The sequence below is a fragment of the Rhinolophus hipposideros genome (assembly GCF_964194185.1).
Source record: "Rhinolophus hipposideros genome assembly, chromosome: 20".
Taxonomy (NCBI): Eukaryota; Metazoa; Chordata; class Mammalia; order Chiroptera; family Rhinolophidae; genus Rhinolophus; species Rhinolophus hipposideros.
Window position 1 is genome coordinate 36,952,026 of NC_138066.1, and position 26,596 is coordinate 36,978,621.

General features: G+C 48.5%; 4 protein-coding genes across 6 annotated transcripts in view; 3 read left to right on the forward strand and 1 right to left on the reverse strand.

Moving 5' to 3' along the window:
- The window catches only part of BECN1 (beclin 1), a gene marked incomplete at its 5' end in the record, with an annotated part of 18,521 nt that extends 12,298 nt beyond the window's left edge, over positions 1–6,223 (reverse strand). Inside the window, one exon of the mRNA XM_081027294.1 lies at positions 5,866–6,223. Coding sequence (XP_080883420.1) covers positions 5,866–6,223 — 358 coding nt within the window. The remainder of the gene's footprint in view (positions 1–5,865) is intronic.
- Positions 5,885–12,167, forward strand: PSME3 (proteasome activator subunit 3; the record flags this gene model as incomplete). Of its 2 annotated transcripts, none has more annotated exons than XM_081027298.1 (11): positions 5,885–6,263; positions 6,952–6,984; positions 7,100–7,162; positions 7,354–7,458; positions 8,370–8,418; positions 8,961–9,073; positions 9,306–9,374; positions 9,535–9,602; positions 9,695–9,749; positions 9,876–9,962; positions 10,591–12,167. In XM_081027298.1, 11 exons carry the CDS (start codon positions 6,222–6,224, stop codon positions 10,669–10,671), a joined length of 765 nt encoding a protein of 254 aa, XP_080883424.1. In that variant the 3' UTR covers positions 10,672–12,167. The 2 variants fall into 2 exon arrangements, with proteins under 2 accessions (XP_080883424.1, XP_080883425.1); XM_081027299.1 differs by lacking the exon at positions 5,885–6,263 and adding an exon at positions 6,777–6,851.
- Positions 12,168–13,552: 1,385 nt separating this feature from the next.
- AOC2 (amine oxidase copper containing 2) lies at positions 13,553–19,000 on the forward strand. Of its 2 annotated transcripts, XM_081027292.1 has the most exons (4): positions 13,553–15,405; positions 17,352–17,637; positions 17,873–18,002; positions 18,346–19,000. In XM_081027292.1, the coding sequence occupies exons 1-4, from the start codon at positions 13,818–13,820 to the stop codon at positions 18,610–18,612; spliced, it is 2,271 nt and encodes a 756-aa protein (XP_080883418.1). In that variant the 5' UTR covers positions 13,553–13,817; the 3' UTR covers positions 18,613–19,000. The 2 variants fall into 2 exon arrangements, with proteins under 2 accessions (XP_080883418.1, XP_080883419.1); XM_081027293.1 differs by lacking the exons at positions 17,873–18,002; positions 18,346–19,000 and adding an exon at positions 17,756–17,795 and having other exon boundaries at positions 13,713–15,405.
- Positions 19,001–19,531: 531 nt separating this feature from the next.
- AOC3 (amine oxidase copper containing 3) lies at positions 19,532–26,001 on the forward strand. The gene is made up of 4 exons (XM_081028735.1): positions 19,532–21,259; positions 22,312–22,597; positions 23,022–23,151; positions 23,911–26,001. The coding sequence occupies exons 1-4, from the start codon at positions 19,660–19,662 to the stop codon at positions 24,184–24,186; spliced, it is 2,292 nt and encodes a 763-aa protein (XP_080884861.1). The 5' UTR covers positions 19,532–19,659; the 3' UTR covers positions 24,187–26,001.
- Positions 26,002–26,596: the final 595 nt, after the last annotated feature.

The window sequence follows — 26,596 nt, forward strand, 5'->3', positions numbered from 1 at the left end:
TATAGACATTATAACTGAGGTTTGAAAGTCAAGATGGCCTGGATTCAAAATCTATCTTTGTCATTCACCAACACTGACCTTGAGCAAGTTATTCAACTACTCTGTACCTTTTCTTATTTCTAAAGTGAGCATAATAGTGTCTGTCACATAGGGTAGTGTGATGATTGAATAATCTAATAATGAGGTACAAAGAGCAATTGAGTGGCAAACAGTCAACCCTCTGTGTGCCCTGCTGCTTGGAGAATATATGAGTCAGCATGTATAGTGCTTGAGGGATTGGGAATAATCAACAACATACCTCAAGTCAATTCAAGAAGTATTTATTGAGGACCTAATATGTGCCACTTTTCTAGGTCTGGGAGGATACAGTGGTGAACTGCTCTAATAGTTCGTATTCTAGAGGAGAGATTTTGACAATAAACGAGTAAAATTTCAGATAATGGTAGGTATTATGGGTTGAATTGTGTACCTCCCAAAAGGTGTTGAAGTGCTAACTAACCCCAGTACCTGTGAATGTGATCTTATTTGGAAATAGGGTCTTTGCAGATGATCAAGTTAATGAAGTCATTAGGGTTGGCCCTAACCCAATACAATTGCTGTTCTTATAAAAAGGGGCAATTTGGACACACAGGTAGACATGAACAGAGGGAAGAGAAGCGGAGAGAAGATAGTTGTCTCTGAGCCAAGGAACACCTGACTATCAGGAGCTAGAAGAGCGGTCTGGAACAGGTTCTTCTTTAGCTCCTTCAGAGGGAGCATGGACTGGCTACTTTGACTTCCAGCCTCCAGAACTGTGAGACAATATATTTCTCTTGTTCTAAGCCACCTGGTTTGTGGTACTTTGTTATAGCAACAAACCAATATAGTAGGTATGATGCGGAAAATAATAGAGGATAATGTGATAGAGAGTAAGTGGGGGCTAGGGTGGGTGGAGTTACTTCAACTGGGGGATTCAGGGGGGCCTCTGTTAGCTGGGAAACCATTAAGGGTGATAAGCAGGGAAGAGACATAATCTGGCTGACTTTGAAGTATAAAATATAGAGAAAAAGACACAAATCCTAAGTGTACAGTTCAGTGAATTTTCACAAATGAACACACCCATATAACCAGCGCTCAGCTGTCCTGCCCTATGCTCCATTCCAGTTGCTGCTCACCACAAGGGTAAATAATTTCCTCAATTCTAACACCATAGAATGTTTTGAACATCATGTAAATGGAACCATAGAGTATGTACTCATTTATGGTTTATTTTTATTTTTTCAATCACAGTTGACATTCAATATTTTATATTAGTTTCAGGTGTACAGCACAGTGGTTAAACCTTTATATAATTTATGAAGTGACCCCCTTGCTAAGTCTAGTACCCACCTGGCACTATACAGTTACTACAATATTATTGGCTGTATTCCCTATGCTGTACTTTACATCCCCATGATTAGTTAGTAACTACCAATTTGTACTTCTTAATCCCTTCACCTTTTTCACCCAGCTCCCCAACCTCCTTCTTTTATTCAGTATTGTGATTCCTCCATCTTATGTATAGTTTTAGTTCATCTATTCTCCATATATGCAGAATTCTGTTGTGTGAATATATTAAAATTTAGTTATCTATGCCACTCTTGAGAGACATTGAGTAGTTGCCTGTTGCCACGCAGCAGCCTACCCGTCTGTCTCCATGTACCTGCCCCTAAAGAAAGGAGAGTCTGTGACACGGATCCTTTCAGGGACTTTGCTTCACCTTTGTGCTTGCACCTTATGTCTCCCTGTTTGGCCCCAGAAAGATGGCTGGTTAGTCAATGACGAGTAAGATTCCCCACAGGGGGTGGGGGGATAACTCAAGCCAGGTGCCCTCGAGTGGGGACCAATAGGAGAACCCACAAGTTCATAGAGGTGGGCACAGCACCCCCTTGTCCCCCGGCTAAGGAAAGCCTCTGCCTCAGTGGCTGCATTCCTTCCCACAACCTGCAAGGGAAGAGATTCAATGGTGTGCTCTCCATCTATTCATATGCATAAAGATTTTGTCCCTTGGGGAAGTACACACATCCTGAGACTCAAAGTTCAACTGCCTGCAGGCAGGGGTGATTGGCTTGAATCAGTTTCCTGTTGTGATGTGTGGGATTCACAGATCTTGAGATTGACAAGCTTTATCTCCTTTACTTCCCCACCTAAGTAATAAAAACTTTGCGTATGCCCCATTGGGGTCCAGTCCTTGAGGCTGGAGTTCCTTGGCCCCGCTTACACTCTATTCATGGCTACTGTCTTTTCTTAACCCTGCACCACCCTCCTCGCTCACAACCCTCGTTGACAGTTGTCAGTTGAGGCTATTGTTAATAGTGGTGTTATTAACATTCTTGTTTGTGTTCTTGGTGAATATATTTATGCATTTCTGTTGGGTATTTTTCTAGAGTTGGGATTTCTGAGTCACAGATATATATATAGAAATATGTATCTATATATTTGTTTTAGTAGATACTACCATAACCATGGTTGACATATTAAAAGATAATCTGGGTGTGAGCAGAGAATAGAACGTATCAGTGGGGGTGGTGGCAAGAGTGAAAATGGAGACTCGATTGTCCATTGTAACAGTGTTAGCAAAGGATGACAATGGCTTTGAGTAGGATAACAAGTGAGGAGATGGAGAAAAGCATACTCATACAGGATTCATTATACAGGTAAAGCTCACAGGACCTACTAACGGTAGAATGTGGGGAGATGAGGAAAAGAGAGGAATCAAGGTTGATAATTAGATGTTTGAGTAACTAGGTGGACAGTCGTGTCAGTTACTGAAATGGGAAAGAGCAGGAAAGTAAGAGGTGTGTGGGAGAACTGAGAATTCTGTTATGGCCATATTAAGTTTGAGATGTCCATTGGCTATCCAAGTCGAGATGTCAAGTAGACAACTGGAGCTGTTAGAGGTCAGGAACGGAGAAATAAATTTAGGACCACCAGCATACTGGTGTTGAGTACTGAGAGATTCAAGAAAGATGGAGAAGTGACCACTGGTGCTGTCAACATGGAAGTCATTGGTAACCTAACAAGAATTATCTCAGTGATAACATGGAATGGGAATGCCTGATTGGAGTGGAGTAAATAGGAGATAAGGAAGTAGAATGAGACAACAGTATCATTCAAGAAGTCTTGCCATAAAGAAGAGCACAGAAACAGAGTGATAGCGAGAGGAATCTGTGTTCAAGGGAGGGTTTTTCTCAAGATGGGAGATATTTATCATGTTTGGTCCAGTAGACAGAGATAAATGTAATACAGGAAAAATGAATAATCACTGAAGCACAGATCTTGAGAAAGTGAAAGGGGATGTGTTCCAACGCACAAAATGAAAAGTTGTTTTTTGATGGGAATGGGATGTTTCCTTCAACGAGAGGAGGAAAGGCAGAAAGTATTTGCAGGATGGCAGATTTGGTGGTGAAATGAAGTTCTCATTTGCTTCTGTTTTCTCAGTGAAGAATAAGTCAAGACCATAAATTGGAGGTGGGAGAGGAGGGCTATTGGAGGTTTAGGGAGATAAGAAGTTATGACAGATTCAGAGTGTGGAAGAGTAAACCTGTCAGAGGCACGTAGTAGGATCTCAGGTAGTGTTGTGCACCCATTTGAGGTTTGTGGACATGAATTTAAAGTGAGACCAGTTATCAGTGATCACGTTTGATTCATAAGTACCCAGAAATGAACAGAATTTGTTAGATATAGCGGTGCCTTCAGCAATTGTTCACTGAATAAATAAGCGAGTAGAGTATTATATAAAACATTTGGATAAGGGAGGAGGTAGGGAAATAGAGAAGGAATGTGTGTCTTATTACAACTTACTTGAAGAAGACAAAACACAATTATTTGAGAACAAAGCCATATTTCAACAAGCACAAACAGTAAATTTTCAAGTTGAAGTTATTAATTCTGAAAGAAATGCAGGATAATGCCATACTTAAAACAGGGTGAAGTTAATTTGGGAAAGCATTCCTGAAGTTCCAGATCAGAATTTAAAAATTACTAGGGACAAGTGTTATAGAAAGAAGAGGAAAAAGGGGAAAACATTAGATATTAATAAGCAACATAGGTAATATGGGCTATGTTGTATGTAGCCTTGAATAACTGGAAAAGGACTTTTGAGTCTGAAATCAGGGGTGATAATTATATAGTTTAAGGGGTAACCTCTTCATGCTAAGCATTAACAGGTAGCTTATCTGATAATGGCTACTATGTATCTAGTACCTGCCTTGCGTCCTGGTACTGCACTAGTTCTTTTATATATGTATGATTTCCAATACGACAACCTTAAAGAATTACACATTATTTACTAATGATTGAAATTCCACTTGACAGATGAGGGAATTGACACTCAGCATTTCAGTAATTTTACCAAGATATCACAATTTACTAGTAAACAGCTGAGATGGGATTTGAAGCCATGTCTCTCGGATTCCAAAGGACATAGTCAGTTGCACTTCATTTATCTATGTATTCCCACCATTTCTCTTGCTCTTAGCACAGAGGCCTGGCCAGGATAAATGTTCAGCAGCAATGGTGACCCCAAAATGTAAATCACATGCCTGACCTGCCTTTGCACTTAATCCAAATTGTTTCCCAACAACCCTCCCCACCCTACTCGCCTTACTATCCCAAGTTCACTAGTTTTTCAATTTCTTCAATAGGACCCTTTTCAAGTATTTGCCTGTGCTGCACGTATACCCCTGAAGGCTCATCCACTCAGGGTTTCCACGCTAACCCCTTTATATCTTTTAGGCCTCAGCATAACTGTCACTTCATCTGAGAGGCCTTCGTTGGCCATTCTATCTAAAATAGACCCCTGGTATATTTTCTACATCAGTCATTTGTTTCCTAACGCTTATCAAATTTTGTAATTATGTCGTCAGTTTACTTTCTGGTGTCCTTTCCCAGTATTAAGCCCCATGAGACCGGAGAACTTGAGTCCTGTTTACCTTTGATTTCCCAGAGCTGTGCTGTTCAATACAGGAGCCACTAGTCACACATGGCTATTCGGTACTGCAAATGTGGCACTTCTGAATTGAGATGCGCAATGAAGTGTAAAATTCATACCAGATTTCGAAAGACTCAGTATGAAAAAAAGAATGTACGTTATCTCATTAATATTTTTATATTGATTATATGTTGAAATGATATTTGGATAGCTTGGATTAAACATGATTAAAATTAATTTCACTTGTTTACTTTTTAGTGTGGTTACTAGAAGATTTTAACTTACGTAAGTGACGCACGTTAAATTTCCAGGCTCTAAGGCAGTATTGTCCCAGAGCCTACCAGTGTCCTGGCCCATTTTATTGAGCGAAGTAATCAATGTTAAGAGACAGACCGAATGAATGGGTGAGTGAAGAGACCGAGTTTCTGCCTTCCTCTAGGAAAATGGATACAGGACTGTCCTAGAAGTCAGATCAGGGTATCTGGTCCAGGATTTACTGGAATCACTGTGTAACCTACAGGACTCTGGGCGTCAATTTGCCCATGAGGCAGTTGATTTCAGAGGTCTGAAAGTGTATAAGTGGCGGAGGAAGGTGGGGAAGCCTGGGACAACACAACTTGTCTTCTGTTTGGCTCTAGCCTAGCCTAACACTAGAGCTAAGGCTAACGGGAGGCGGCAGCAGGAATCACAGGATAGACCCCGCGAAGCCAGCGCCGGGACCACCGGCTTCCTGGGTCTGACGTCACTGGGGCGCGACGGCGTCGTCGGTCCTGCCCTCGAAGAGGCAGCGGCTAAGGTCTCTTCGGTGAAGACGAATGCCGGGCTAACAGAGAGTCCAACAGTTCCCGAGTCTCTCTGAGACTCAATTCTCAGTAAATCAGTCTCCACCACCCTTCCTCTTACTTCCCCCTTACCAGGCACAAGATCCCGGGAGATGTAAGCCGGGCGGGAGAGTCCAGCACCGAACTTCAGCGCGGCTGCGCAGAGCACGTGCGCATCCTCCCCGGAGTCCCGGCTATTGGCTGTGACGTAACTTCCGTCGTGAGCGGCGAAAGCCGGGAGGGCGAGCAAGAGGGAGCAGGCAGCAGGCAGCTGGCCCCAGGCGGGCGGGCAGACGGCAGAGGGGGGGGGGAACGAGCGAACAGTGAGTGAGCCAGCGAGGGCGGACGCGTCCCAAGAGCAGCCGAGATTCCTCCCGTCTCTCTGACCCCCTCCCCGGAGCCCACAGCGCCTCTGGTCTCCAGCGGAGCGGACACGGCCCGGCCCGGCCATGGCCTCGCTGCTGAAGGTGGATCAGGAAGTGAAGCTCAAGGTAGCGGCACCGGTCTGGGCCTCCGTACCCCTTGCTTCGATCCCCGAGCAATCTGACCGGCTCCCCACACCCCGTGGTGTCTTTGTCTCTCTGGGGACACCAGCTCTGAGCTTCCGCTAGGCTCAGCCCAGCCCCCCACTCCCGAGATGGCTTCGGGGGAGAGGATAATATAGGGTGGCCCTCAGTACCTCGTTTGGTGATTGATGGAAAGCCCCGGGGAGACTTCCGCGGACACGTGGTCGACTCAGTGCTTTATGCTAGTGACAGCTGGATGTTCCCCAGCCCGCAACATCCCCGCCTCCGGAAGCTGCCGCTGCCCCTGCCATTGGCGTCAGTCCTACCTCATGTCATAGGCTAGGTCTGGGTGGGGGTTGGCACGTTTATGAGTTCACACCTCCCCTATCTACTTGTCTTTTGTCTGCTCTCAGACTCAGACAGCCTCAGACACAGGGAGGGAGGGAGGGAGGGAAGACCGGCAGGTGTTGACCTCAAGCCCTGCTTCCCTCTCCTGAGATGGAGAAATGGGTCCTGAAAAAAATAAAGTATTTGCAATCTGGGGGCCTCGCAGCTTCTCATTACAATAACAAGGTGAGGGAAAGACAGCTAGATTTGGGTTTCCCTACCCAGCCCATACCTCTGTTGCCAGGTACTGACTTTCCGTTACTGAATTGCTCTTTGTTAATTTTAGGTTGATTCTTTCAGGGAGCGGATCACAAGTGAGGTGAGTGAAATAAATAGAAGAATGTGTGTTGGTTAATAATTGGGAGTTTCCCAAAGGAGAGATGACTAGAGAGAGACCATCCCACAATTATTAATGTATTTTCCCTCATCTTTAGGCAGAAGACTTGGTGGCAAATTTTTTCCCAAAGAAGTTGTTAGAACTTGATAGTTTTTTGAAGGTGAGAGACCTTTTTCTTTTCTGCAGATTCCCCAATTTTTTGGGCCCTGGTCCTTCTGTCAAATGGGACAAATCATGTGTTGATTCTGTTTGCTTTGTACTGTAAAGCTCTCTCACTTCTTGCCCTTCATGTTCTTTGTTCATCTTGAAAAGACTAATGGTTTTTTTTTTGGGGGGTGGGCTCTCTTTTAGGAACAAATCCTAAACATCCACGACCTAACTCAGATCCACTCAGATATGAATCTCCCCGTCCCTGACCCCATTCTTCTCACCAATAGCCATGATGGACTGGACGGTGTAAGTGTCCTATATTTATCTTTGTGTTCTGAAGCAATACATTTTCTGTGCTCTATTTCTTGGTCAGTTTGAACGTGTACAAAGGAGGCAGTGGGATTTGGATCTGGGAATGAGGACTCTCACAGACATGATGACTCCAATACACCCTCTTTAGACCCTGATTTTCGTTTATAGCATGGGTGAATTTGCTAATGCTACTCTGTGTTAGCGTGAGTTTCAAGTAGGACTGATAGCTACCGGTTCCCTCAGGTTATCTGGTCTGTCCTCATGGCTCTAAGCAAGACTTTTCGTATCTGTTTCGAAGTCTTGAGTCTTAAGGGATCAGTAGTTTTTCTTGGTGTATAACTGTAGTCCGTATCTTTACTGTGCATCTTTAGTGCCCAGTCCTTATCAGTTATATGTCCACATTCTATAACACCGATGACACTGTATTGTTCTTTGTCTGCATTTTTGTCTCACTGGTAGGACTTGCAATTCTGAAAAGCAGAAACTGACTTAATCATCTTTGTATCCCCAGCACCTAGCATTGTTCCTAGTACATAGCAAGGGCTAAATACATGTTTGTTGATTATTATGTTTCATTGTGGAACCGGCAGATTTGTACATATTCCCTTAATTTTATTTACCCTACATTGACTAGGTCTTTTTTCCTATTGTTTATAGTATCCACCCATCTCCTCTAATTTCTTAATATGGTAATATTTCTTGAAAGGTTGGTTTTACCAGTGAGAACGTAAGTTGCTTTGTGGCAAGAACCTTTTGTTAAAGCCTTGTGGATGCTTAGTAAGTTGTACATAAATTAATAAGATAACTGTGGGGTCAAAGAAAGGATTAAACTTGCTTGAAGAGTAACTTGTGATAGGGATGTAAGTGTTGAGAGCAGGCTAATTCCTGTCTCTTTGCATCCTTAGCCCACTTACAAGAAGCGAAGGTTGGATGAGTGTGAAGAGGCCTTCCAAGGTAAGAGCCATCCTGCCTCACCCCACCCACGCCCTGGCTTGCAGCTTTGAGAAGCAGGATGGAGCTGGTGTTCTCCTAGCCTGGAAGCAGGATCTGATTTTATTTCCCAGAGATACCATTCCCAAGTCTTCCAAACATGGTCATGATTTAGCACTCTCAATCTAATTTTCCAGTAAACGGAGGGTTTGACTTTGAACGGCCAAAGGAGAGAGGTTGAGGGTGGCTACACATTGCAGATTTTTCACAGAAGTCCCAGTTTGTGTCATTTTTTCCTTTTCAATAATAGTTGGTACATTAAATCTTTAGAGCATATTTTAATGTTCTTATTCTTCAGACTTTGAGCATACTTGAGACATTCATTTGTTAATCCATACGTTTTCTCTGTTTGATTCTGTTGGTGGTGTCATGGTTTGTAGATAGGGTTGTGACAGATAAAAGGCAGAGGTCATGGCATCTCATGGGCCTGGGGAGAAAGAAAGGCCGGGGGGTGCTATGTCCTGCCCCCCACCCCAATCATTTGGCCTTCTTCATGTCCCTGCCAGGAACCAAGGTGTTTGTGATGCCCAATGGGATGCTAAAAAGCAACCAGCAGCTGGTCGACATTATTGAGAAAGTGAAACCTGAGATCCGGCTGCTGATTGAGAAATGCAACACGGTGAGGCAGAGGCTAGTGACCTATGGGCTGACTTCAAACAGCCTGGCTTGAACTATGAAAAATGATGGATGGTGGGGTTGGAGGCATGTTGGTGATATGGGTGCTGGCAGACTAAGTATCTTGGCTCCTGAGCTCCTGGCATCTGATCCCAGCAGCATGAATTAATTGTATACTTAATGGCGTTAGTAGAAAAAGCCACATCCTCATGTATTGTGGTCTCCTCACCCTGCAGGTCAAAATGTGGGTACAGCTCCTGATTCCTAGGATAGAAGATGGGAACAACTTTGGGGTGTCCATTCAGGTAATGTGCTTGTATTGGGCCCTGGAGAGGAAGCTTTAGGAGATGCTTTCATCTCCCCTGCTTAATCTGTTTTCCCTTTCTCTTTGGTCTGCTGTGGAGTGACGCAGAAGTGACTTTTGACTAACTTTGTGTTGTTGTTTTTTTGTGTGTTTTTTTCCAGGAGGAGACAGTTGCAGAATTAAGGACTGTTGAGAGTGAAGCTGCATCATACCTGGACCAGATTTCTAGGTAGGGCTGCTTGGGGTTGGCCCAGGATTTGGGGCTGGTGAGGTGGTAAGCACTGTCCAGGGTCTCCAGCTTCCTCTTCTCTCTCCTTCCAGATATTATATTACAAGAGCCAAATTGGTTTCTAAAATAGCTAAATATCCCCATGTGGTAAGTAAGGGTTTTGTGGCCTGAGGGTGGAAGTGGTACGATAGGGAGGAGTGACCATTACTGGGGAAGAGCTGTCTGTGGACAGTCAGGCCTTGGGACCTGGCCTTTCTCTGCTTCTTCTTTCAGGAGGACTATCGCCGCACAGTGACAGAGATTGATGAGAAGGAATATATCAGCCTTCGCCTCATCATATCAGAACTAAGGAATCAATATGTAAGTAACTTTGGCCCCTGCCTCAGTTGCCCTGGCCTCTCTTAGTTTGGGTGATAAATTTCTTGCCACTGTCTGGGGACGAAGGTAAAATAATTAGAACAAATTCTGTTCATCAGTCGAGTGTTGAGAACTGTGAAGTCATGAGGCTGTCTAGCTGGGTATCGCCCTTCTTTCTACCTGGGTGGGAAGGAGTGCAATATAGTATAGGGATGAAAATGCAGTTGTTAGAATTAGACAGACTTAGGCTTAGAATCAACTCTACCTGTAATGTGTGACCTTGGGCAAGTTGTTAAACCTCAGACTTCAGTTTCTTCATGTCTGAAATGGAACTTACATTAGAGTATCTACTGCACAAACATGGTTTTTAAAAATGAGTGAGATAACCAGTGCAACTCTTGGTATGTTAAGTGCTTAATAAATGTTAGTTATTGTTAGGCCCAGGTATACCCAGTTTTGGGGTATGAGAGAGGTAGGGCAGTCAGTCAGTCACCCTGAATTCAGGTTCAAATGAGTGAGATTGGAATTATGTGAATGATTGCTTGGGGATTTGGTGGGGAGGGGTCTTGCTTTTATTTTTTTAAGGTAAGTGTAGAACAGATGTGTGATTCCCTGATCTTTCTTCTTCCAGGTCACTCTACATGACATGATCCTGAAAAATATCGAGAAGATCAAACGGCCCCGGAGCAGCAATGCAGAGACACTGTACTGAGGCCAGGGCCAGAGCCAGGGGACTCTGTGAGTCTGGCTCAAGACCGACATTGCCTTGGTTTGTTACATGACTATCGTGATGGGGAAACTGGCTGGAAATAGTAATCACACCTCTCTGTTTTTAGTTAGAGTCTAATGAAACTCTCATGTAGTTCTGTGACGTGTTTACCTCTTTTTTCAGGCCTCAGGAACTCTTCTATTTTCTTCCCTAATGCCCCATACCCCACCTGACCTAATTTCTGGAGCACTCCAGGTTTGTGTGCGCAGGATGTTGGCACAAGAATCCTTAAATGTTTCCTCCCACCTTCCCCCTGCCCCCACCATGTCTTAGGCTTTGTGTTTTCTTTCTTTTGATTTTTAGTTGGTTAGAAGCTGAGGGAAAGTGCTAGATGTTTTTTTAGGGTCGGGGGAACCAGCTCCTCTCTTCCTTACATTAGTATCTCTTGCCACTGTGGGACTTTGGATCCTTCCTGCTACAGTTGTTGGGATGATGACTTCGGGTTTCCCACCTTGAACCTGATCATGACAAGAAACACCTTAGACCTCAGCTAAGGCCCTAGTTCCTTCCCATGTTTCATAACTAGAATTTTCACATACACATATGTGCATGATAGACACACACAGCCATGCACACATCTGCCTTCCTACTTTGTTACCTACCATCCTCCCACCCTTCCACGAGCTATCACACACATACACCATTGAGAAGGTGACAGTTGTCTCAGTTGTCATTCACGGGGCCCATTGTCTCCTGATAATACAGCCTCTTGATGCCCAGAGACTGGTGACTTGGAGGAAAACCAAGAGGTGAGAAGCAGAGGGATTGGGGAAGCTCCTTTCTCTGTGAGTCGGGTCCTTTTAGGCGTCATTGCAAAGGCCAGTCGTCTGAATCCTGGTTGCCTCTTCTCAGGCCAATTGTAAATTGGGGTGGGGATGTCTACAGCCGTGAGGGCCAGATGCTGCTGCTCTTGCTGGGCTTTCCCTTTGGGAAAAATATTTCTCTTATTTATAGTATTGTGCTTCCAGGGAAAGCAGTCACTTTCCCAGCAGATCTCCACATGCACACGCTGTGTACGTGCATGTACACACAGTACTGTGTATACATACTGCGTGTATGTGTACGCACACGGTGTGTGTATGTGGAGATCTGCTGGGCAAGTCAAAAGCATAGAAGAGTGGCCTCCTATCTCTCAAATCTGCCAGAGATAGCCCCCACTTTTTTATTCTACCACTACTGGGGAGTTGATATCTGCAGTCAGCCTGCCAGTGACTCTTCATGTCTATTTCTGACTTATTCTTCCCCTGTCTCGGTCTTCCAACCCCCAGTCATATTTCTACCTGGATGCATCATTTTTACTCCCAATGTGCTATAGAGAAGGAGTCAGGATGCTGTCTTCCCATGAATAGTCCTCAGTAACAAACCAATTGCGTTTTAGTTGGGCAATGCCCGTACCTACCTTCCAGTTCGGTTCCGGATAAAACACTTCCCTTCTCCCACCAGGCGTTTCTCAATTTCCCTTTTTGTTTGTTGGGTTGTTCCTTTCCACGGCGCCTCCTCCTCAGCCTACCACCCATGGTTGTAATGTAAAATTCTTTTACCATGTCAAGAAATTATTAAAGACGCAGATACTTGGACCTCTTTCTAAAGCCGCAGACCCTGGTGCAATGCTCTGGTGGCTAGGGACATACCCATACTCAATGTGTGCACATTGGGATACCCACCTCCACATGCACCTCCAGCCACACTATTGAGTGTCTGTACCAATTGAGCACCCTCTTTTCTCTGGTATAATGGAAAGACTGAGGCTTCTGCCTACCAAGAGGGAAGGGTGGGTCCTTCATTTGTGTTTAGTCTGAATTATGTAAATGTTAGCTCTTTCCAAACCTAAGCTGCCTTCTGTTCCTACTCTCACCAAGATCCCAGGTCCTTCCTTCCTTCCTTCCTTCTTTACTTCCTTCCTACTGTCCTTTCCTCCTTCCTTCTTTCATTTTCTCCTTCCTTCCATCCTTCCCTCCTTCTTTCCCTCCCTCTCTCCCAGTGATACCCATGAACTGCCAGTAGAGGCTGCTCTAGTTCCGTGTGAGGAATCACTGGGTTCAAGGAGCACTCTACCCTGTCGTTTGCTTTACCCTATACTAATTCTCCCCTATGAATAATGTCTTAAATTTCTTGAGATGCCCGGGGACTCCTGGTTTTGGTTTTCAAATGACTTGGAGATATGTAGGACCCTAGCTCCCTCTGAAATAAAGTTTCCTCAACTCCCACCTTGTAAAGTCACCTTCTGCTATCCAATGATCCTCTCATCGTCTCTGCCAAAGGAGACTTAAGGCCTTGAACAGTGGAGGAACATCGGCCCTGTTCTGTTTCAGAGATCAGTACCAGTAGCTAACAGTTTTTGAATGTCTACCCTGTGTCAGGCTCTGTTAAACACTTTCTATGCATGATGACGTTTCATTTAATCTTCATGAATCTATAGGTAGTCTTAACCCTTCTTCATAGATGAGGACACAGACTCGTGATAAGTACCTTCTCTGAGGTCACACAGCTTAGGGACCTGAGATTGGTGTACAAATCTGACTGCTAAGCCCAGGGGCTCACCACTTCTCTCTCACCGACCAGATAGAAGAGGCCTGAGACTACAGATCAAGCGCTTGGCCTTAGACAACTGGCAGAACGCATTGCTTACTGCTGAACTGGGCAGTGGATCCTGGAAATATTGGGGGGTAGTGTCTGCCAGGAGGTAGGAAAATGGACAGTTGTAGTGCCTGCATGCAGCACACAGGTCTTGGTTGGTCATCTGAGATTTGCATGCTTCCCCAGATCCAGTTTGGATGGAAGGTAGTTTAATGTTACTCCACATGCCGTCTAATCTGGTCTAAATGATGGAAACCAGTATTGAGTACTGACCGTGCTGCCAGTAGGAGCTCAGGGGCAGGGGAGATGCTGTGCACGTGGAACTAGTACCTTAGGCCAAACCACAGAACAGAAAATTGGAACAGAATTATATAAATCAAGGTCAGAAATTTCCTGTTCAACCCACAGGGTGGAGTTTTCTCCATTCCTATCCATCCTACTGAATATAAGCCCTGATTTGATGTCTGGAACTTGAAGGAGCATCTGGTAGGACTCAGCTCGCAGCTCTCACCATGAATCTCAAGGTAGTCCTCGTGCTCCTGGCACTGTCCCTCATCACCATCTTTGCCCTGGCCTATGTCTTGCTGACCAGCCAAGGGGGCTCCAGCCAGCCTCCCCACTGCCCCTCCATAACTCCCAGTGCCCAGCCCTGGACACACGCTGGCCAGAGCCAGCTGTTTGCAGACCTGAGCCAAGAGGAGCTGACGGCCGTGATGAGCTTTCTGACCCAGCAGCTGGGGCCAGGCTTGGTGGATGCAGCCCAGGCCCGCCCCTCAGACAACTGCGTCTATTCGGTGGAGCTGCAGCTGCCCCCCAAGGCTGCCGCCCTGGCCCACCTGGACCGGGGGCACCCTCCGCCTCCCCGGGAGGCACTGGCCATCGTCTTCTTTGGCGGACAGGCCCAGCCCAACGTGAGTGAGCTGGTGGTGGGGCCACTTCCGCACCCCTCCTACATTCGGGATGTGACCGTGGAGCGTCACGGGGGCCCCCTGCCCTATCACCGGCGCCCCATGATGGGAACTGAATTTGCCCAGATGTGGAAGCATTTGAAAGAGGTGGAGCTACCTAAAGCACCAGTCTTCCTTGCTTCAGTCTTCAACTACAATGGCTCCACCTTGGCTCCTCTGCAGGCCACCCCTAGTGGCTTACGCTCGGGGGACCGTACTACCTGGATAGCCCTGCACCATAACATCTCAGGTGTTGGGATTTTCCTTCACCCAGTGGGGCTGGAGCTACTGCTGGACCACAGGGCTCTGGACCCTGCCCGCTGGGCTGTCCAGCAGGTCTTCTACCTTGGGCGCTACTATGCAGACTTGGGCCAGTTGGAATGGGAGTTTAAGGCTGGCCGGCTGGAAGTGGTTAGAGTGCCTCTGCCCCTGCCGAATGGGCCTTCATCCCTGCGGTCCCGGAGCTCCCCAGGTCCTCTTCCCCCTCTTCAGTTCTCACCCCAGGGCTCCCAGTACAGTGTCCAGGGGAACCTGGTGGCGTCCTCCCTCTGGACATTTACCTTTGGCCACGGGGTGTTCAGTGGCATGAGGATTTTTGATATTCGGTTCAAGGGCGAGCGAGTGGCCTATGAAGTCAGTGTCCAAGAGTGTCTATCTATCTATGGTGCCGATTCACCCAAGACCATGATGACCCGATACTTGGATAGCAGCTATGGACTTGGCCGTCACAGCCGGGGTTTGGTGCGGGGAGTGGACTGCCCCTATCAATCAACAATGCTGGACATCCACGTATTAGTGGGTAAAGGGACAGTTCAGCTGCTCCCGGGGGCTGTGTGTGTATTTGAGGAGGCCCAAGGACTACCCCTTCGAAGGCACCACAATCACCTTGAGAGTCATTTCTATGGTGGTTTGGCCGGCTCAGCCCTTGTAGTCAGGTCTGTGTCATCTGTAGGCAACTATGACTACATTTGGGACTTTGTATTGCACCCAAATGGGGCACTTGAAGGGCGGGTCCATGCCACAGGCTTTGTCAACACCGCTTTCCTGAGTGGGGGAGAGGAAAGCCTCCTGTTTGGGAACCGTGTGGGGGAACGAGTGCTGGGGACCGTGCACACGCATGCCTTCCACTTCAAGCTGGATCTGGACGTGGCAGGTGAGTGCTTGGGATGAGAATTGAGGGTTGAGGTGGGTCAGAGGGAAGGGAGACCCCCAAATCAAGCCGGACAAGGCAAGAGGGGGGCCTTCCAGCACCACAATTCATTGTGGCAACAGAATGGGGACTGATTTGAGTGGATTCATCTGCGTGCAGTCAGCCTGGAATACGGGGTTTACTGGGTGTCTGGCAAAACGTAGAAAGGAACGGTTCCCTTGCTCAGCCCCGATCACCCAGCCCCTCTGACTTGCTGAGATTGTGAAATTAGTTTAAATGTCATGGCTGTGCCTGGCTGCCTTAGCCTTGAGTGACATAGGGTGGTGAATTTGCCCCGAGGGAGAATGGGACTGGAGTTGGGGTTCTCTTGAGTTCTTCCTAACTAATTCTGACGGTCAGTGGAAGTGGGGAAAACGGGGGCCTGAGCAGAGGTAGGCAGCAGTCTGTATGAAGAGCTTTTCAGAGTAGAGGTGGTCCAGGGGCATGAGAAGGGTAGGTTCTAGCTGGGAGTTGCTCCGCAGAATTTCAGACAACTGGGGCTATGGGATAATGGCCCCACTCTCCTGGGGAGGCCCATCCCATTCCTGCCAGCACATGTCATCACAGTGGGCTCTCCAGTGACATGGCGGCATGCAGTAGGCTTGCTGCAAGTGTAAAAAGGAGTGATAGAGTAGGACTCAGCACAGAGAACTTGCTGCTTCTAACGTTCTTGTTGAGGACAGAAAATAACCACCTTATCAAATCCCGGACGATAACCCAGAATGAAAATTAAAGATCCACTAGGACCTCTACATTTTATAGTTAGGGAAATTAAGGAGGGTGGGGAAAAGATGAGACAGGAAGTGACTGACTGCCCAAGTATAACGGAGGCTATTTCTTGTGAAACATTTTCTCTTACAAAGACAGTGTGTGTGTGTGTGTGTGTGTGGTATGGGGGCAGATGGGAGAAGAACTAAGAAAATAGCATGATTGAAATGGCATATTTGACATGTTTCGAATATGACTATTTTATGATTTGGAGTTTCTCTTCAGCATTTTTGGTATTAAAGAACCTTGTCTTGGGAAATAAAATCAAATAATTTTTATTGGATCCCTAGCGTGTGCAGCACAGGCGGGTGCTGTGGGCCTGAGTCTGTGTCAGGCCCGCTGTGCACAGGACAACCAGCAGAGGCACTGGCTGCTGTGTGCCAGGTGCCTTCACATAGGTCACGATTAAAGGAACTGACAGCCAGGACCTGCTAGAAAGAGTATTTGATCAAGTACCGACTGGGGAGAATGAGTGCAGGTTACGAATGCAGTAGAGTTCTGGGGAGTTTCCAGGCAACTTAAAGATGTAAATCTCGCTTCTGAAAAAGACTGAAAATGGTCCTCACCTTGTTGAGGAAAAAAAAAGCAAATTCTCAGAGTTGGGAGGGGTATGCAGGGCACCGTGGAAGGGGATTGTTTTTCCAGCCAGCTTCTCCAAGACAAATATCTCTTTCATAGTTACAAGAATGTTACCAGCCACCTGCATGTGCTTTTCCGTTTACAAAGCTCAACCATAGAACAGCTGTTATGATGCCCAGTGTAGAGATTTGGAAAATGAGAATCAGAGAAGTAAACAATGGGTCCAAAGTCTCTTGGGTAGACCAGTGCTAATATAACTTTCTGCAGCGATGGAAATGTTCTATATCTGTACTGTCCAATATGCTATTCCATGTGGCTAGTGAGAACTTGAAATGTGGCTAGTGTGGCTGAGGACCTGAAATTTTCATTTCAATGCAAATAGCCACCTGTGACTGGTTCGCAGAAGATGGGCTAGCGCTCAGATGCAGACCTCCTAGCTCCCAGCGGGGAGTGCTCTCTGCTGAGTTCTGCTGCCCTTTGTCAGGCCAGTGCACAGACATCGGGAGAGATGAGGAGACTACTCACCTGGTGTGGAACTCCTTTCCCTCCCCTCACCCTGGCAGGGCTGAAAAACTGGGTGGTAGCTGAAGACGTGCTGTTCAAACCTGTGGCAGCCCCTTGGAGTCCAGAGCACCAACTGCAGCGTCCCCAGCTGACTCGGCAGGTCCTGGGAAGGGAGGACCTGACTGCTTTTTCCTTGGGGAGCCCCCTTCCTCGCTACCTTTACCTGGCTGGTAACCGGACTAATGCGTGGGGTCACCAGCGTGGGTACCGAATCCAAGTCCACAGCCCCCTCGGCATACACATGCCCTTGGAGAGCGACATGGAGAGGGCCCTCAGCTGGGGGAGGTGAGGAGATTCCTGGGCCCTGGGTGGTAGGGAATGACTGGTCCCCTTTCCCATTCCGGCTCTTGGAGACCCCAACTCACTATCCTTGGCTTACATTCACCCCTGTACCTCCTCTCAGATCCAAGTAGATATGGGATGGGAGATGGTCTCGCACAGGATCTGATCCAGAGGACTTCTGGAGCAGTAAAGGCCTTTGAATTTTCTGATTCCACTGTCTTACGACATTCCTGGTCAGATACCAGCTCGTGGTGACCCGGAGGAAGGAGGAGGAGTCACAGAGCAGCAGCATCTATTACCAGAATGACATCTGGACACCCAGTATTGCCTTTGCTGACTTCATCAATAATGAGACTCTCTTAGGAGAGGTTGGTAGCCCTAGGGGCAGAGGAGGGTGGCTCCTCTGTGTCTGGTGTCTTGGCTGCCCATCCCCTGGCCATAGGGTGGAGGGAATGGTACATTTCCACTTCTCAGATTCAGGGGTCACGGAGTTCTCTGACGACCAACATGGGTCATCCCTCTTGGGGTGAGATTAGCCCTGGGACACTGACCACCCTACAACTTCTCACGTGGATCACCATGCCTGTCATGTGGGCCTGGGGCCGGGAGGAGGTAGAAGTGGGGCTGAGGCTGGAGGTTGGGGATTGTGGCTGAGGAGTGGTTCTCTGGGTCCCTCCTCCAAAGTCCTCCAGCTCCTCCCTCTTCCTGCAGGACCTGGTGGCTTGGGTTACAGCCAGCTTCCTGCACATCCCCCATGCTGAGGACATCCCCAACACAGTGACTCTGGGGAACAGAGTTGGCTTCTTGCTCCGACCCTATAACTTCTTTGATGAGGACCCCTCCATCTTCTCCCCTGGCAGTGTCTACTTTGAGAAGGGCCAGGATGCTGGGCTCTGCAGTGTCAACCCTGTGGCCTGCATCCCCCACCTAGCAGCCTGTATCCCGGACCTGCCCCCTTTCTCTTACCAAGACTTTTAACCCCAAGGGTGTGGTGGGGCACACAGTGGATATGGGTGGCTGATAAGACATATGAGCCTTTTTCCTCTCTGTTTCCACTTCCTGCTCCCCTGGCTTCCACCCTCCTAATGTTTTCTCCTACACTAAACCCCCATATATTCTTTTCATTAATTTGTATCTCCAGTTTTCTATTTTATTAATGATGAATTTATACAAATGGTATTATTATTGAAATATTCAAGCAAAAACATCACAAATCCTACCACTCAGAGATAGCTAGTGTTCACATTTGGTGAGTACTATAGCAGACATTTCTTTATCTATGTGTATTGAAATGGAAGAATAAATTGAATTTTATAAAAATAATGTCATGTGCAATTTATAATAAATATTATGAGATTTTTACTTGAATTTCTTCTATGTGACTTTTGAAGCATTTAGAATACCCCAGAGAATATTAAGGATTCTGGCCAAGGAAATTAGCAATGGATAGGAGGACAAGGGAAAGACCTGGCCAAGGAATGCTGCTTGGGAAGCTGAAAGGCTGGGGTGGGGGTTTCCTTGGAAGGAGAACAATAGTTCCAAGTTACAGGAAAGGGAACATTTGGCCCTGGGAAGATGGGCCTGGGTGGGGAAGAAGCAGGCTGAGAAGGGGGCTGAGAAGCTGCAGACCCAGTTCCCTGATGGTGGTGCATTTCCAAGCTCAGGCTGGTCAGATGCATTATTTTGAAATTTCTCCCCCTTCCCCTACCCCAGCTCTCCCCAGTTCCAACCCTGACCCAGAGAGCAGAGTCTGATTTGGAACCTGGAAGACAAAGCCATGTAAGGTCTGTGGAAATCTCTGCTGCCCAGCTTCAGGCCCACCCCCCAGCTCTGGCCTGCCCCGCCTCCTCCTCCCCAGCCTTCCCGGTCCTTCCCACGCTCAGTTTCCTATGCCTCTGAATACAAGGAACATAAACCAGAGTCCAGGAGCCCCTCACTTAGGAGCCAAGAGAGACCCTCTTCTGCTGGCCTGAGATTACACGCCTCCACTCTGGTTCAATCCTATGTCCCTCTGCTCAAGGGACAATGAACCAGAAGACCACCCTGGTGCTCCTCGCTCTGGCGGTCATCACTATATTTATCTTGGTGTGTGTCTTGCTAGCTGGAAGGAAAGTAACTGGGGGTGAACCCAGCTTGCCTCCCCACTGCCCCTCCGTAACTCCCAGTGCCCAGCCCTGGACACACCCTGGCCAGAGCCAGCTGTTTGCAGACCTGAGCCAAGAGGAGCTGACGGCCGTGATGAGCTTTCTGACCCAGCAGCTGGGGCCAGGCTTGGTGGATGCAGCCCAGGCCCGCCCCTCAGACAACTGCATCTTCTCGGTGGAGCTGCAGCTGCCCCCCAAGGCTGCCGCCCTGGCCCACCTGGACCGGGGGCGCCCTCCGCCTCCCCGGGAGGCACTGGCCATCGTCTTCTTTGGCGGACAGGCCCAGCCCAACGTGAGTGAGCTGGTGGTGGGGCCACTTCCGCACCCCTCCTACATTCGGGATGTGACCGTGGAGCGTCACGGGGGCCCCCTGCCCTATCACCGACGCCCCGTGCTGATGCGAGAGTACCTGGACATAGACCAGATGATCTTCGACAGAGAGCTGCCCCAGGCTACTGGTCTTCTCCATCACTGCTGCTTCTACGAACGCCAAGGAAGGAACCTTGTAACAATGACCTCGGCGCCCCGAGGTCTGCAATCAGGGGACCGGGCCACCTGGTTTGGCCTCTACTACAACATCTCAGGGGCTGGGTTTTACCTGCATCCTGTGGGCTTGGAGCTGCTGGTAGACCACAAGGCTCTGGACCCTGCCCGCTGGACCCTCCGGAAGGTGTTCTTCCAAGGCCGCTATTATGAGAGTCTGGCCCAGCTGGAGGACCAGTTTGAAGCGGGCCTGGTGAATGTGGTGCTGATCCCAGACAATGGCACAGGTGCGTCCTGGTCCCTGAATTCCCCGGTGCCCCCAGGCCCAGCTCCCCTTCTGCAGTTCTATCCTCAGGGCCCCCGCTTCAGTGTCCAGGGGAGTCAAGTGGCCTCGCCATTGTGGACTTTCTCCTTTGGCCTCGGAGCTTTCAGTGGCCCGAGGGTCTTTGACATCCGCTTCCAGGGAGAACGGCTAGCTTATGAGATCAGCCTCCAAGAGGCCGTAGCCATCTATGGTGGAAACTCCCCTGCAGCAATGCTGACCCGCTATATCGATAGCAGCTTTGGCATGGGCAAGTATTCCACGCCCCTGACCCGTGGGGTGGACTGTCCCTACCTGGCAACCTACGTGGACTGGCACTTCCTGTTGGAGTCCCAAACCCCCAAGACAATACGAGATGCCTTTTGTGTGTTTGAACAGAACCAGGGCTTGCCCTTGAGGCGACACCACTCAGATATTCACCCCCACTATTTTGGGGGTCTTACAGAGACAGTGCTGGTCGTCAGATCTGTGTCCACCTTGCTCAATTATGACTACGTGTGGGATATGGTCTTCTACCCCAGTGGGGCCATAGAAGTCAAATTCCATGCCACGGGCTACATCAGCTCAGCGTTCCTCTTTGGTGCTGCCCGAAGGTACGGGAACCAGGTTGGGCAGCACACGCTGGGCACCGCCCACACCCACAGCGCTCACTTCAAGGTGGACCTGGATATAGGAGGTAAGACGTGTCCGTGGGCAAGGATTCCAGAAGAGGGACTGAAGAGTTATGTCTATTTGTCTTGGGTCTATGGTGGGTATGAGGGAAAGGAGGATTTGAGAATTGAGTATACACTTTTGGAGTTTCATGCTTCTCCTTTTGCTTGATAGATGAGAGTTGGAATCTGAATGTATTCAGCTCATTGGCTGGGTGCCCAGCTGTCTTGGAGTCTGTCTTTGTACTTTCCTTTCCACGTTGAGCTGATCAGATTTTTTTCTGTTCTCCCACTGAAGTGTCTCAAACATCTCATTTGGCCCTTCTGCCCTCCTCCTGTAGGTGCTATCTCTCTCTGCTATTCCCTCTCTTCTTCCTTTCAGGTACAGAATCCACTCTGTGCTCAGAGGTACCTACTAGCCCATGCCAGCCTGTTCCCTCATACTGCTCCCACTTTCCCAATCACCTATGGGATCCCATCTGCAGAAGAGCCTACAGTGCCCTTCCTATTCGGCCTCTCAGATGTTTCTCTGTGTCCTGCTTTAGCGACACCGAAACCCACCCTGTCCCTGAACACACACACGCACACACACACACACACACACACACACACACACACACACACCACGTTACAGTCAGGCTTCTTTGCTTTGGCTCATATTGTGACCTGCCCAGAATGCCCTACTATGTCATCTCTGCTGGTAATATCTTCTAAGGCCAGGCAGAATATTTGCCCAGGGAGGCCCCCTTTTCCGGCCTCCACCTCTCTTCCTATAACCTTGAATCTTAAATGTGCTCTCTTTCGCCACTAATGAGTATGAGTGAACGAACGAATGAATGAATAAATGGGGAGTGAATAAATGAATGAAATCCTTGATGAAATATTTTATAGCTCAACAGCTTTGGCTGAAAGATTTGGGGATATCTTTAGAGGCAGGAAAGGGAAGTAAGGGGCACACTGAATTCGGGATTTCTCTTTGACTCTGCCTCTGAAGCCAGGTGGGGGCTGGGCAGCTACATGACCAGCCCTCATTCCACTCTTCCTCCCTCCAACCCCCCTCCCTCCCTCCCACCCACAGGCCTGGAGAACTGGGTCTGGGCTGAGGACATGGCCTTTGTCCCCACGGTGGTACCCTGGAGCCCTGAGCACCTAATGCAGAGACTGCAGGTGACCCGGAAGCAGCTAGAGACAGAGGAGCAGGCCGCCTTCCCTCTGGGAAGCACCCACCCTCGCTACCTATACCTGGCCAGCAACCACAGCAACAAGTGGGGTCACCCGCGGGGCTACCGCATCCAGATGTTCAGTTTTGCTGGGGAGCCTTTGCCCCAGAACAGCTCCATGGAGAGAGCTGTCAGCTGGGGCAGGTGAGTGGGGGGTGTCAGAGAGACCCCGGGGTGTCAGGGAGATGAGAGTTGAGAAGGGAGCACTGGGAGGGGCAATTGGAAACTCAGTTCAAACTCTGTGAAGTGAGGTAAGAGGTCCAGAGGATTTCCTGGTTATCAAAAGACACACGCAGTGGACAGGTAAGTCGTCCTGGTGGAGGGCTAAAGCTCAAGGCTGAGAACTTTTCTTTCCTATGGGGGAGGGGCTGTGCTGTGAGATGGGGGGTGCATGGGGTGGGTGAACAGGAGGACCTGGAAGAGTGATGGAGGACTCAGCAGGGTGGCATCAGAGTCACTGTGTGAATGAGATAGGAAAGCTGAGGTCTATGCGCTCAGCTCCCTTCCATCATAATCAGGCAGCAGAATGGGGTTAGCGACCATAGAGGCCTGACCAGTGCCTCCCTAGGTACCAGCTGGCTGTGACTCAGCGGAAGGAAGAGGAGCCCAGCAGCACCAGCATCTACAATCAGAATGACCCTTGGAGCCCCACTGTGGACTTCACTGACTTCATCAATAATGAGACCATTGCTGGAGAGGTCAGCTGACTATGCCAGGGCCGAGGGAGGGAGTGGGGGCACAAAGATGAGCCCCACCTTCTCTTGGGGATCCCTAAAATATGCCTGGTGTTCTCAGGAGCTGACTCCTGCCTTCTGTTATTTCATGGATCTGATCATTACCTCTCGAGGGAATCTTCCCAAGCTAGGAGTTCATTTGCAGATGCTGGCTGAGGCCCCGGGGCTATCCTCGAGACCCTGCTGCCCTACAAATCTCAGCTTTGTGGACTGAGTCCTTTTCAGGCCCTAGGACTCAAGGAGGGCTGGAAGTCACCATGGAAGACCACATCTATTGTATCTAAAGCTCATTCCTGGCATGGCCACTACAGCATTAATTTCTGAATGTTGGCCTTTTCTGCCTCCCAAACTTTGATCTTCCTTCCTCCATCCTCCTTCCCTCAGTTATAGTTTGGGGCTCTTGGGAAGTGGGGAGCAGAGGAGCTGAAGAAGCCTGTGGCGTTATCATTCCTCTTGGGGTGGGGAGGCTGATAGAGATGTGATGAAAAATGTCAGAGACAGAAGCACAGGGTGGTACAGGGAGCCAGATGTTGATCCCAATATGAATATGAAATTAACTATGCTTTGACTTCCGGACCAGTAGGAAAAACATGTAAAGACTTATGATCCTTCTGAGGGAAGGTGTGCTGGCATGACAAATCCTTACGTACGAGGCTACTGTGGGAGGCAGGCGTGTCCTTAGCAAAGCCAGGCCTCATGATCCTCTCCCTTCTCCCCTGCTAGGACTTGGTGGCCTGGGTGACAGCCGGTTTCCTGCACATCCCACATGCAGAGGACATCCCCAACACGGTGACTGTGGGGAATGGTGTGGGCTTCTTCCTCCGACCCTACAACTTCTTTGACCAGGACCCCTCCTCTGATTCTGCTGACTCCATCTACTTCCGGGGGAACCAGGACGCTACGACCTGTGAGGTCAACCCCCTGGCTTGCCTCCCGCAGGCTGCTGCCTGTGTCCCTGACCTCCCTGCCTTCTCTCATGGGGGCTTCTCTCACGAGTAGGCGGTGCCTGGGATGGAGAATGTGTCCGGGGCCCCAAGATCAAGGCGTTGGATAGGGGAAGCAGTGGGCCCTGGGCCAGGAAGCCTGGTGCCCTCTTCTCCTTTCTCACACCCTGAGGACCCCTCCTCCCTGACCCCAAGTTCCTCTCTCTCCCATCTCCCTCCTTTTCATCCCCCTCTCTACTGAGAGCATCCTGAGACTGGGATGCTGTGGGCGGGGGGCACAGGGGAGTCTCAGCTTTGTTGCCACCAGACTTGCTGGGTTCCTGTTCCAGAGAGGAGAGGAATGGCCAACCAGGAGCTTGGAGTGATGGTGGCTAAGCTTTCCACAGAAAGCTCCGCCCCACACTTTTTTTCTTTCCGGCTCTCCCAAATCTTTTTAGGCCTTCTCCTGGTCCCTCCTGACCTTCTTAGTCCCTGCCTTGGGTGTCTGCAATGGGGATAGTGCCCTAGAGGCCCCAGGGCTGTGTTCCTGCGAAGGTTATGCTTCCATGGATGAGCTGGAAGGGGCTTCTTGACCCTTATTCCCTCTTATCCAAGTCCTCCTCCTTCTTTTCTTCCCCCTCTTGCCTACTGCCTCCTCCTGCTCCTCCTACCAATTCTTGTATCCTGGGATTTCCCTCCCAGCCCTGAGCGGATGTTCCTCTGCCCTAATGCTCCCCTAGCCCTCATTTCTCAGCTTTAGCCTCCTCTCCTAGGCCTAGGCCTAGGTCTGTGGGAGACTCAAAGTGCAAGGGACATCGAATTTAAGAGTCTGCCCCTGTGTGTCTGTCATATATGGGGAGTAGGAGTTGCCCCCACTCTAGTCCTGGGTCAGGTGTGTTCGCTGTGCCCATTTGTTTACCACTGCCTTCCATTCTCAGCAGAGGATGGTCACAGGGAGAGTAGCAGCTCAACTTAGCATTTTAGGTGGTTTTGTGGATGCAGTGGTCATGAGGAATTGTCCTTTTGTGCTCGGGCTGTGTGTGACCAGTGACCTCTGTAGGCAGCAGCCAACAGAGGAGGCTGGGTGGGCACCAAGGGTGAGAAGCAGGAAGAGCCAGGGACTCCTGCAAACGACTGGGCCAGGGGCTGTCCAATCACATGCAGGCATGCAAATGAGCCTGGCCCCCTTGGGGAGGAGCCTCCCACCAAGTGATCCCTCTGCAAGTCTTGGGCTGGGAGTGGATATGTTAATACAAACAGCAGAAGTTTGGAAATGACTGCATGGTCCTTCCCTAGAGTACTGGTTAAATAAATTCTGGTACCACCTTACAATGCAATTCTATGCAGCTATAATTATATCTCTTCTTATACTAATAGGGAATAATCTTCCAATGAAAAACGCAAGGTGCAGAAGTGTGTATGATGCACTTCCCATTTGTGGTTTAGAAGGGAGGAGAATATAAACACATATGGGGGGGGGCCAAAAAATGTATACAAGTGGACACTTTGGTCATCGTCACTCAAGCAGTAGTTCACCATAATCAGAAGTGTCTGGACGCTGATGGTAACCACTTTGAGCACCTCTTGTAATTGAAGAAATCAAATGTGACTTGTATTCATCTTTTGTTATCGGTATATATTGAGTATTACAATTTTAATAGGTTTTTCCTTTCTTAAAATGTGTATCCATTTTTTTGGCACCTTCTGTGTTTGCTTATATATGCATATTCAAGAGAACCATGTAACTCTGGTGCCTCTGGGGAGGGAACTGGGAAGTTGGGGACAGGGGAGGGAGGGGACTTAGCACTGTATACCCTTTTGTACTTGTTGAATTTTGAACCATGTGACTGTGTTACTTATTCAAATTAAACAATAAATGGGCCCGAACAGGACTTGACCTTTTGTTTTATATATAAATTTTATCGGGGAATATTGGGGGACAGCGTGTTTCTCCAGGGCCCATCAGTTCCAAGTCATTGTCCTTCAATCTAGTTGTGGAGGGCGCAGCTCACTGGCCCATGTGGGAATCGATCCAGCAACCCTGTTGTTCAGAGCTCGAGCTCTAACCAACTAAGCCATCCGGCCGTCCCCAACTTTTGTTTTTTAACTGACATCTTTTAGGACTGGATGAGGGGTAAAGAGGGTAAAGTGACTTAAGGTATGGGCCCAGGGACTCAAATTTCTCAAGTTTTGAGACAGAGAGAAATAGGCATGGTCTCCAGTAACTCCTTTGCCTTCTCTTGCTTGGTTATCTTTGAAGAAAATGTTAAACCTCAATCAATCTCTCTTATTCTGTCGCTCACTTTCACTCTCTGTCTCTCTTTGAAGAGGGAGCAATGAGAAGCAATGGGGAGGGACAACTTCTGCCTGCGGGAAGCTCACCCCAGGCCAGGAGATGAAGTGCAGGAAATGGATTTTAGATACTGCTTATCTTATGACCAGAGGGAAATCTCTCCAGGGAGCTTAGACATCAGCCTCTGTTACTA